Source organism: Malurus melanocephalus, unplaced genomic scaffold (genome assembly GCF_030028575.1).
Source record: "Malurus melanocephalus ecotype Western Australia unplaced genomic scaffold, MMel_1.1 scaffold_1144, whole genome shotgun sequence".
Taxonomy (NCBI): Eukaryota; Metazoa; Chordata; class Aves; order Passeriformes; family Maluridae; genus Malurus; species Malurus melanocephalus.
The window spans coordinates 39,635-50,635 of NW_026624376.1; the positions used below are offsets into that span (position 1 = coordinate 39,635).

At 40.3% G+C, this 11,001-nt stretch overlaps 2 protein-coding genes across 2 annotated transcripts in view; both read left to right on the top strand.

Annotated features, from left to right (window-relative positions):
* Positions 1–544: 544 nt before the first annotated feature.
* Positions 545–4,827, top strand: RAD51AP1 (RAD51 associated protein 1; the record flags this gene model as incomplete). The annotated part of the gene is made up of 7 exons (XM_057387136.1): positions 545–596; positions 852–981; positions 1,606–1,715; positions 2,047–2,121; positions 2,737–2,970; positions 3,352–3,498; positions 4,331–4,827. Coding segments are annotated over 7 exons (876 nt in total), but the record flags the coding sequence as incomplete, so codon positions are not given.
* Positions 4,828–10,494: 5,667 nt separating this feature from the next.
* Positions 10,495–11,001, top strand: part of DYRK4 (dual specificity tyrosine phosphorylation regulated kinase 4) — a 17,537-nt gene continuing 17,030 nt past the window's right edge. Inside the window, exon 1 of the mRNA XM_057387137.1 lies at positions 10,495–10,636. Coding sequence (XP_057243120.1) covers positions 10,613–10,636 — 24 coding nt within the window. The 5' untranslated portion in view covers positions 10,495–10,612. The remainder of the gene's footprint in view (positions 10,637–11,001) is intronic.

Genomic DNA, 11,001 nt, shown 5'->3' on the forward strand with positions numbered 1-11,001 from the left:
CCTTCCCCGGGCAGTGACCGAGCCCTGAACACACTGTCCAGAGAGGCTGTGGAGTCTTCTTCAAAAAAACCTGCAAGATATTCCCAATCACCCAGCATGTACAGTTGTGCTGATTGTAGGTTTGTCTCTGCTCTCTGTGACCAGTGACAGGACCTGAGGGAAGGGCTGGAGAGCAGGGAAAGGTTCTTGTGTGCCCACAGGGTGCTGGCASTGCCCAGGCTCCCCAGGGAATGGTCCCGGCCCCGAGGCTGCCAGAGCTCCAGGAGCGTTCGGACAGCGCTGCCAGGGATGCTCAGGGTGGGATTGTTGGGGGGTCTGGATCAATGATCCCTGTGGGGCCCTCCCAACTCAGGATATTCCATGMTTTTCTACACCTGAAGATGCAGTGCCTTTTTTTCTTGTGAAACACAATTTGCCCAAAAATCAGGTGTTAACAAATCAAAGTGCTCAGTCAGAAAGGATTAATAGTAGTGTATATTTTACTTTTTTTTTTTTTTTGTTGTTGTTTTTTTTTTGTTTTGTTTTGTTTTGTTTGTTTTGCCACAGGAACAAGAAAGTTATTGATTATTCTCAGTTTGGGGATTTGGAAGATGATGGTAAGTGGCATGTTCTTGTACATCAAGAATTTGAAATCATTGCCTCTTACATAAAAGCRTATGCAAAAGAGGTCAGTTGAATTTTCGTTTTAAATACGTTTAAGGATAATGCAGTTATAGCTGTTGTGTTCTTTTAAAATAGGTTTAATTTCCAAAAAAGGTTATTATGATATATTTTCAATGTGCAATGAAATGTAAGTATGACATTTAAGAATATAGGAAAATTCATGCGAGCTTGTTGCTGTTTTCCAACAGATGAAGACTTTGCACCTTCAAGCAAAAAATCCAGAACACAGCTCAAGGAATCAAAGAAAGAGAAAAAAGAGAAGCAAAAAAAGCCACCCAAAGAAGTGACTCCATCCCAGGCACAGACACTTAGTAAAAGGTAAGAAATGTTGTGGTCAACTSTGTGTAAAACTGGATTTCAGTAAGTATTCAGGTTTGGTTTCTTTTCCCCTGGAGTTTTAAGCAGCTGAGGACAAAGAACTAATACATGATTGTTATAAATATTTTGAGCTTTATTGATGCACTTGCAAAGAACTGTAAAAAATCYGAGTTTCTAAGAAACTTCTAAGCAGAGAAATAAAAAGATTGRTTCCTTCCAAAAAACATAAAGGAAGATACAAAGTCGATGTCTATAAAAAAAGAGAAACCTATTTTTTGTTAGTAAAGTTGTGTTTAAATTAGTAAAGTTGTGCACATTCTGGTGCAGCATTTCAAGCAAATGTGGTAATRCCCATTAATAGTTTATGTTATATATGTATGTAAGTGTATATACAATGTTTTGCATTCACAATACTTTTAAGTATAGAGTATTTTACAAATTAGTGTGTACTTTATCYAAGTATTTCAAAATGCAATATTTGTTATACAATATGCTGGAAAATACGTATTGAAATATTAATCTCTTTACAAGTCTCTKAATTTTTAACAGTTCAGTGAGCCAGAAATAGATCTGTAACAGTCATGTAATGGTTTAATCATTGAACATGTTGGTATCTTTCCCCAGGTTATCCTTGGATGACAAACTTTATAAAAGAGATTTGGAAGTTGCCTTAGCCTTATCCATCAAAGAAAAACCTGCAAACCTTCAAGAGGTGCAAGATTCAGAAGARCAAGGTTACTGTACAGTTCCATGCAACACACTTTATTTATATGCAGTGAATTTGAACATGGCAGTTTATTTTACAGTGAAATAGATTAATAATCGTATTTTATTTCAAGATGTCATGACAAGAAAGTGAAAGTTTTTAGGCATTGTCTGTTTTCTTATGTTCTTGGGTTTCTTTGTGCGAGAAAAGTAATTATTCTGTAAGATCTTCCAAATATATACTTGGATTAGAGACAGATGAAAACTWTAGCTATTTTACTTTCTTAATGTTTTTACATTTATAATGTGTTTTTTTGTGTAGTAATATTTTTTTGTCTTTTTCCCTGGGTTTTAAAACAGGTAAGAATGTTAAATCAGAAAACAGACAGAGGCAACCCCCTTTTTCCAATTGCAGTGTAGACAGCGAACTTCTAGGTAAGTTATCCTCATACTCATTTCAGAAAGAGCATTTAAGTAGCTTATCTATTCTCTGTTTCCACTGATTTCTGGTTTTCACTGATGTGGAAAAAAGAGTCTTTATCTTAAGTAAAGGTTGAAGGATATGTCAATTTTTTCATTAAAAATTTGGTCCCCAGTCTTGAAATGGGCAGATCTGTTGATTGCTGAGTGAGATTGTTACAGATCACTAAAAGGTAATTGGAAAAGCCACAGACATGTGGTATTTTTAGATACYGAGTTTATTTAATTCTTCAGGAAGCTGCTCTTAAGCCTCAATTCCTTTGTAGGTTCATACTGTCTAAGGATCAACCAAACATGACCASATATTTGCTGTGCCATTTGAAACTTAATTTTTCTACTTTTATTTTTGGTCTTTTTGTTAAACTGATTACAGAGAAATGTTGATAAATTTGACAATGAGAAAATAGAATGAGAATCATGTGAAAACTAGTATCAGTGATATGTTTCTGTAGAGTGTTATTCCAAATCACCAAAACGAATTCTGGCGACTCAAATAGCAAATTCTTTCAGAGAAGGAGAATAGATTTACTTTGAATTTGAGTTAATTGAGCCCCTTCACGTTTTCTCAAGGTCTCAATCAGGTTATGGATGATGATGCACCTGAGGGTGATGGGAGGCAAAGGACAGCAGCCTCCCAACAAAGCATAGCAGCCTCCCAACAAAGGACAGCAGCCTCCCAACAAAGGACAGCAGCCTCCCAACAAAGGACAGCAGCCTCCCAAGTTCCAGCACATCACAAGTCATTGATGGTCAATGGTGATGACAAAGACCATGATCCTGACTCTGAGCCAGAGTCTGTACCCAGTAAGTTCTTCTCCACAAAAACCCTCTTCTTAGATGTGCTTTGGATGTGATGTCTTACACTTAGCTTGGATTTTCAGTGAAATTTGTGCTGCTTTGACTTGTATTTTCCCTTACTCTCCCCTTACTGAAGCATTATCCCCTCATACTCCTGACAGCTCAATTGTGCTTTCACACTAAATTTAAACACTGGAGCTTATTCATCCCCAAACCAGCAAAATTTCGCTGCTTCTCTGCATTTGTATGTCAGGAGAAATTTCTTCTGCCCTTCTTGTCCAGTACCATCCTCATCATTTCTGCTGGGCAGTGATCTGTCATCTTAAGTGATGATTGCTCTGCTAAAGAGCATCTTCCTAAAGTAAGTTTTATTTTTTACTGTCCCAGTATCACCTGTGGTTTCCCCATCCTGGATGACAGAACAAAACTCTGAGCCAAGGCAGAAGGTGATGTCCAGTTCCCCTGAAGCAGCTGAGAGGCCTCTGCATGCATCAAGTCCTGTCACAGACAAAAAGCTGAAATGGACCCCACCAGGTACGGGTGAGATGCAGCTATAGAACACATACATCAGCTGACTTAAGTTTTTAGCAAGCTCTCCTAAAAGCAAACAAAAAACCAGATTATTGCAGCAGGAAAATGCCTGCCCTTTATGTATTTTTTATAAAGATTTTCTGTGGACAGTTGAGAAAAGAGAGAAAGGAAAGAAAGCTGTATCTGTGCTTCTTTTACTGCATTATCCTTAAGTCCTTTTTCTGCATGGGGTTTATAAAGTATTTTCCAAACTGGATCAGATGTTAACCAAAAGATTCTCTTGTGTCCATTTCTCTCTCATTTAGAGCTTTCTTTATCTCTGGTATGTGCTAAATTATTATTTATTCTAAGCAAATAATATTAGAGTAGTGTTGGAGTATTTTAACTGCTCCAGTAAATCAAGTGCTTAGAAGCTTTATTTTCTCAAGGTGTTWGAGCATGCTGCTGCTGTTTGCTGATTCTTTGATTTTTCTCCATATTGTATACATGGTTCTTCCTGTTTGGCTCCTTTCTCTCAAGCCTTCTTCTCAGTGTTGGRGTTGTGCTCAGTGTTTCTCTGTGGAGTGCCTGAGAGTGCACAGGACACAGGGAACAGTTGCCCAGTGTTGCTGCAGKGCGTGGCTGGTTCATTAATCTTGTGCACCATTCCTGCTGCTCCARAGGGATGRATCCCTGGGGGTGATTTCCATGTGCTTCTGGTTCAGACCTTTTTGCATTCTCTTTAGAATGCTTCTTTTGTTCTGCTAGCAAAACTATTAGAAGACAACGGTCATGTGTTGTTTTTTTTTCCCTTTAAACTTGTAATACCTTCTTTTTGTTTTAAAATAATTTGCAGCACCATCAGGAAGCAGTAATGCCTCTGTGAARTGTGTTCCTGTTAAGTCACCTACTCACTGCCTTAGACTTGGCCTCTCCAGACTGGCAAGAGTCAAACCACTCCATCCCAGTGCTCCCAGCAGTTAAATGGTCAGTGACAAAGTGCCACACAGAGGAAAAGACTGGGGAAAGGGTTTTGCTGATAAACACTGGGTGGGCAGCATCCTGGCATCATCCATTTTGGAGCGTTCTTGTTATGGATGTGTCTGATGTTAGGATGAGTTTTTATCTGCACATTGCTAGGCATCCTTAAGTGCTTACTGAATAATAGCATTATTTAATCAAAGTGATTAAATCTGGGCCAYCAGCTTTTTGATATATTCAGAGGTKTTGGTCTGTGATAATTTTAATTCTCAAATACGTAAATTCTCGGCATTAAAATAGTCTAGACAGCAGTATGGCAGTATGGGTGATAGTGAAATGTTTTTTAGAATGTTGTATTTAAAAAAAAAACGAAAATAAAATACTTTTTATAATCTAATTTTTTTCTTTGAATTTATTAATTTTGAAAGTTTTTTTAAATGTTGATTGCAGTCTGGCAAATATATTTCCTTGTGTATGCTCTTACTGGAAGTCAGCAGCATTARTCAGGCTCAGACAGTGAGGAATTTGCTTGGAGCTCCTGGGGCTTTGTTGAGGACGCTGTACCATGCTGAGGTAGGGGGTTTAGTAAAGTGGTGACATGATTGTTACCGATTAATGAAACAGAGCTTTTACTAATCCACAATGTCAGTTATTACCTAGYTAAGCCTATTGCTTACACTGGATGGCAGCAGAGCCATTTCTGGCCTTGTTACTCATGACTTGGGGAAGTGGAAGGTGTCCCTGCCATGGCAGGGGGTGGCACTGGGTGAGCTTTAATGTTCCTTCCAAGCAAACCACGATTCCATGATTCTGTGGGCATTATGATGATATGCTGCTGTGTCTTCATAGCCATGGATACAGAGTTTTAGCACACATCACCACCCTGGCAGCAAAGATTTTTTTCATAATATCCAATGTAAACCTCCTCTGTCAGTTTTAAGCCTTCCTCCCTTGTCCTATCACTCCATGCCCTAATAATCTCTAATAATATCCAGAAGTCCTGCAGTGATTTTAGGWAGAACTCAATTTCTAACTAAATTTCTGCCTGATTTCACTTGTAAAGGATGTTGCCTTTGGCTGTGTTCCCTGTGGCTGTGCAGATGTAATTGTGAAACCACTGCCAGGTTTTGGGAAGGCAGGCCAGCTCTTAGGCTTCAGAGGAATATCCCTCAGTGCAGCACTTCTGAGCTCCTGTCCTGCCATGTGGATGGGTTCTGGTGCTGTGGGTCCCCCACCCATTGCATCTGCCCTTCCACCTGCATGGCTGTTCTAGGAAGGCTGAGCCTTGCCCATAAATCAAAGGCAGATGAGATATATTTACCTGGAGCTGGCTGCATTTAGGTTWCCTGCAGAGGAGCTGCAAATGTGGAAATCTGCCAAAGATCCATTCAAATCAGCAAGATTTGAATGGAACAAATCAACATTCAAATCAGCAAGGGAGAGATGTAGCACTGAGTGGTTTGGAAGTTAAGAGGAATCATGACCTGAAGGAGATGTGTAATTTGGGGGTTGTGTATAGAATGAAGTCTGATTCTCTTCACCCATCACCCTCATGCTCTGTATCTTCATTAGCCCCCTAAGGCTGCAATAATAGGTGATCATGGAGAATAAATTCCCTGCTGAACTGTGTCCCCTTTGAAGCTTGTCTGAGATAGTCTCCTTCCCTTTTCCTCATTTGCTTTGATTCATCTTTCTTGCCAAAGAAATGTGGAGACAGATTTTTCCAGCTGCTCCCAAAAGAGTGGGGAAGTGTGTTACTGAAGTGATGGGAGGCATTCTGTGCCTCACACATCACAGCCTGTTCCTAAGTGGGAACACTGCCTAACTCCCAAATTTTGATCCATGGCGTTCCTGAGATGTAGACCAGCACATACTGCAATAGCTCCCATGTACACTCTTCATTTCTTCTGTGCAAAGAAAAAAAAGTGTATTTATGTGCAAATTTTGGGTTTGTTACCATGTTGCCAGAATGATTTTTGCTTTTTTTATATTCTCTATATTCTTTGCACATACRTTTGTAGCCCTGTGGCCTATGATTGTATTTGTAGCTAGCTCCAGTACTTTTCCTGACCTTTTCCCTAGGCAGAAAGACAAAACATGTTCCAGAGCTCCAAGCAGAGGGTACAAGGCCCCTGTCCTATCTTGGATCTTCCTGGGAGCCAAGGTTGAAAACAGCCCTTTGAGACACATTTTCATAAAGTTTAGTTCCTGTGTGAGGCAGGAGGATTTAGAGAGGGTTGAAGCAGGGAGGAATGACCTCACCTCTTATGTCTCTAGTTGGGGATCTGCAGAGCAAATGAGGCACCCCAAGGGATGGGTTTGCAGCCCTGCTGAGCCTAATTGACAAACATGCTGTGCTTGTGCAAAATCCTCAAAGATTTCATCGTGCATCAGCTTCCCAGCTCAGCTCAGTTTGGTTTGTGTCAGTGCTGGGCAATGTGTAAAACAGCCTTGGACGTGATTCCAGCCAGCTCACTCTAAAAACCATCAGTSAGCCCAGGCTTTCGTTCAGACAGGCACAGGTTGGATCTGATGAACTTCAGTGTCAGGTTTAAATYACCAAGAGAACAATTTAATGGAGACAGGTTTAAAACATGGAGCTTTGTCATTGTGGGAAAAGCAAGAAAGGAGCAGTGAGAGCTGCTGTGAGTTCAGCTTCTCCAGTAACTCCTGTTTACAAACAAGAAGAAATAAAAGAGTGCATCCTAAGGTAATAATGGTTGGCATCTTTTTGTTTGATGTACAAATGTTTGTATTAGGTTATGACAAAGCTGTTGTGAGGARCTGGAAATAACTATTAGAAAGCAGAAAGAAGATAATTTGGTCAGTTGTGCCATCTGCCATCAATTCCATTTGGTATTTTTATTGCATTAACCACCATTTAAATTTTTTTGGAGAAGTAGAATTAAGATGTGTAACACTTGGGACTGTCCTGTGCAGGACCAGGATTTGGRCTTCAGTGATCCTTGTGGGTCCCTTCCAGCTCAGGATATTTTATGATTCTATGGTGTATTTGCTTATCAATTTTTTTTTCATATGACTTTTCAACTTATCTGGACCTACATTTCATCTGTGCACCCCACTCGATTTAAATCAGTTTATCTGGTCCATGGCCAATTCTTGCTTTTCATGTGATTCCTCTTCAGTTTGTGAGTCCAGGAATAACCATATTTTCTGTTCTTGGAATAACCCTGAGAACAGATTGATGCATTAGTAAAAGCAGTTGGAGCCCTGATTTCTGGGCTGTCACTTCTTTGCCTGGTCTGTTTTCTAGAAATGATGATGTTGCTGGGGTCCTTTAGGCTTCATACAGTCAGAGAGTGTTTGGAAAATYCTCATGTACCCTAATTCCATTTGAATTCAGTCAAGGACACTTGCTCAAATGTTAGAAATTCACTCAAAGGTTTCTGGCAATTGCATCCTTAGCAACAAAGTGCCTCAATTCCCTCCTATGTAAAAATGCATTCATGATTCTTATCCACATTTTTTTGCACATTTAGAGCAAACAGAATTGTAATTTCTTTTTCTTGTTAACTAGGAAAAACAACAGATCTTAACTGTGACAGGAATTGTTAATAAACTTTAAAGAGTTGATTTACTAGCAACTAATTTAAATGTTAGAATCTTGCCTTTATCATATCCCAAGCTTTGCACTCTGCTGTGGAAGACACATTCTAWAGGAGCCCAAACCTGTGAGTGGCGTTTCCATTCCTGGCAGACCTGCACTGATGGGTTCATCTGCTGCCTTCTTTGCCCAAGTAAATGTATGTAAAACCTTAAATCACCCATTTCCTTTGCAAAAGGTAAAAACCATAATTCCTATGCTTTRTTAGAGGAAATGCAGCAGAGTGGGTTAAGAAGTTTTCTGTCAGTGCCACTCCCATCACTTCAGGGACTGTTAGTCTTTATTGGAACAGGCTCCTTCTCAAGCCAAGCCAGTAAAAAGACAGGGGCACTGCCACAATGCTTAGCTCAGATGGAGTGAATCCTCTTCCCACTCCAGGATTGGGTTTTCTTTGCAGGGGAAGTTCTTTAATTTCCTTTACCACCAATACTACTCTACTTCACAGAGATGTTGCCAAACTTAAGGAGYTTGTAGTTAAAGATGTTGTCTGTGTGATGATCAGAGGCAATGATCACATCCACAAGGAATTTATGTACCATTGCACTCAGCTCCTTTAACTAAATAYCTTTCAGAAATGGGTAATTTCAAAAAAATACTTACAAAAATCATAAATATTTCTTTTGAACTTAAAAAAAAAACCTGCTTTGAAATGTATAGCTGCAACATTTTATGCACTGCTTTTTACTTCAGTGTAGCATGACTGAAACTTAGTAAGAATCCTGGAGTTTTCTCTTGCTTTRAGGGTATTGTTGAGAAACAGAGGAGAAAACTTAATTCAATTTCTCATGTTGTCAAAAATTAGTTGGTTATCRTCAGATATGATAAAAGAATGATCTTGAAGGTTGTTTTTATTTCTGCATGACTTATCACAGCAAATTTSAGTATGTTTGCAAGAATGTAATAAAATGAAAAGGAAAGAAAGCATTGAAAAGAAAAGAAATAAAGAAAATTAAGTAGAAGATATTCTTCTTAAGGGGGAATGGCTGAAACGTGGACAGATCTGTGTTTTCCTCCTTTCTATGGAGGCTGTCCTGGGAATGCTGATGGAGAGAGGCTCTATAAGGGCCTGCAGGGACAGGACAGGGGAGATTGGTTTCAGACTGCCAGAGAATGGATTTAGGTTGGATGCTGGGAAGRAATYGTTCCCTGGGAGGGTGGGAGGCCCTGGCACAGGGTGCCCAGAGCAGCTGTGGCTGCCCCTGGATCCCTTTGAGTGCCCAAGGCCAGGCTGGATGGGGCTCTGAGCACCCTGGGACAGTGGAAGGTGTCCCTGCCATGGCAGAGGGTGGAATGAGTTGATCTTTAAAATCCCTTCCAACCCAAACCATTCTAGGACTCCRTGATCTCCATGATCCTCTGCTGGCATGACAGCCTTTGTGGTTATTTGGTGAGAAAATGAGAAGTTTCTCTTGCGTGTGAGGTTTATWATATGGGGAGGATTTGTTGATCAGAGGGTTGCCAAGCTTGGATGAATGGAAAAGTGGGAGTGATGGAAGTGGAAGTGGGAGCAATGTGCCTTTGAGGATGGTGCAGTTACATCAGGAGAGGCTCTGCAGAGCCCTTCATGCATACAAGGGAACAATTGTTTGTGCTTTGGCCACTGTGGGAAGCACTGACCATTCCAGGAGCATCTGTAAAAGCAGCAGCTTCTGTGGTGAGCATGTATTTCTCCCTTGAAAAGCCTGGTTTCTGAGTGAAAGTGGAACTATTCTGGGTTGTTGGCAGATTTCAGAGCAGCAGGAAGATGCTATTCTTTGGCTGTATGAAGGAGAGGAGCACACTGTATTTTCATTTCAGATATTCCCCTGAGACAGCTTGGGAATAGGGACGCCTCCATCAGTGCCCCATGGCACAKGCAGCGCTTCCAAAGGAGGAGAAGGAATGACAGGAGGGCAGCTCAGCTCTGTCTCATTATCCTCACCAAAATGAGAGCCTCATTATCCCACAGGGCACAGTAGCTCTGCACTGCTGCTGTCAGGAACCACAGACCAAGGTGCCACAGTTTGGTCCTCATTAATTGATGTATAATGGCCAATGAGAAACCAACCCTTAAGGAATTAATTTATTTTCCAGTCTTGGGGAATAGATTTTGCTCACTGTGTAGCAAGGTTGCTGTGACAAATTTTGACAAAATCCAAGTTCAAGTGTTTTTTGGTTTCGCAAGCACATGAGCTCAGTGAGAAAGAACAGACTGAGATGACAAGCAGAACAGCCAATCCTGTTATATTTGTCTTTCTTATTACTGACTTGCCATGATAAATATGGAAAATTATATTTGGCTAGAAGGAGGCTGAGAAAGGGAACAGATGGCCACCAAAAGAATACTAGAGCAGCTAATAGTCACTGGCATATTTCCGGGAGAAAAACTTAAATCTGAAGCCAAKCAGAAGCATTATCCATTTTTTTCTGCTCAGGGCACTGTGCATGGAACTGCTCCTGCTATGCTCTGACTAGATGAAGGTGGACTTCCTGAAATGCCTTCACCRAATGGAATAAACAGCTTCTGTCCTGCACTTAACAGCTCTCGCAGGAATGCTGACAGAAATAGTTGACAAGGTGGGGAAAATGTTTGTGTTCCTACTGTATTTTGTGTATTTTGAGTGAGTGAGGGTGTATTTGCTCTAGCTTTTTAATTTGCTACATGATTTAGCACCTGTGTTGCATTCTCTCCGTGTATTCTACAGGCTTCATTCAGTTTTGAGAACAGAGGGAAGAGAATGCCCATTTGAATGGGGAATGGGGTCTTTATTTTATATGGTTGTGTATTTAAATATTTACAAAATTTTAATCAGTTTCTGATTTCTGTGGTCAATGTRGTACTGAAAAAATACTCTGATACTTTGAGAATTATGGAGGTGTGTCACAATGTCTGATTTTACAGAATGCTGTAAACCTAAACCCCCTTGTGACTGCAGGCTAGG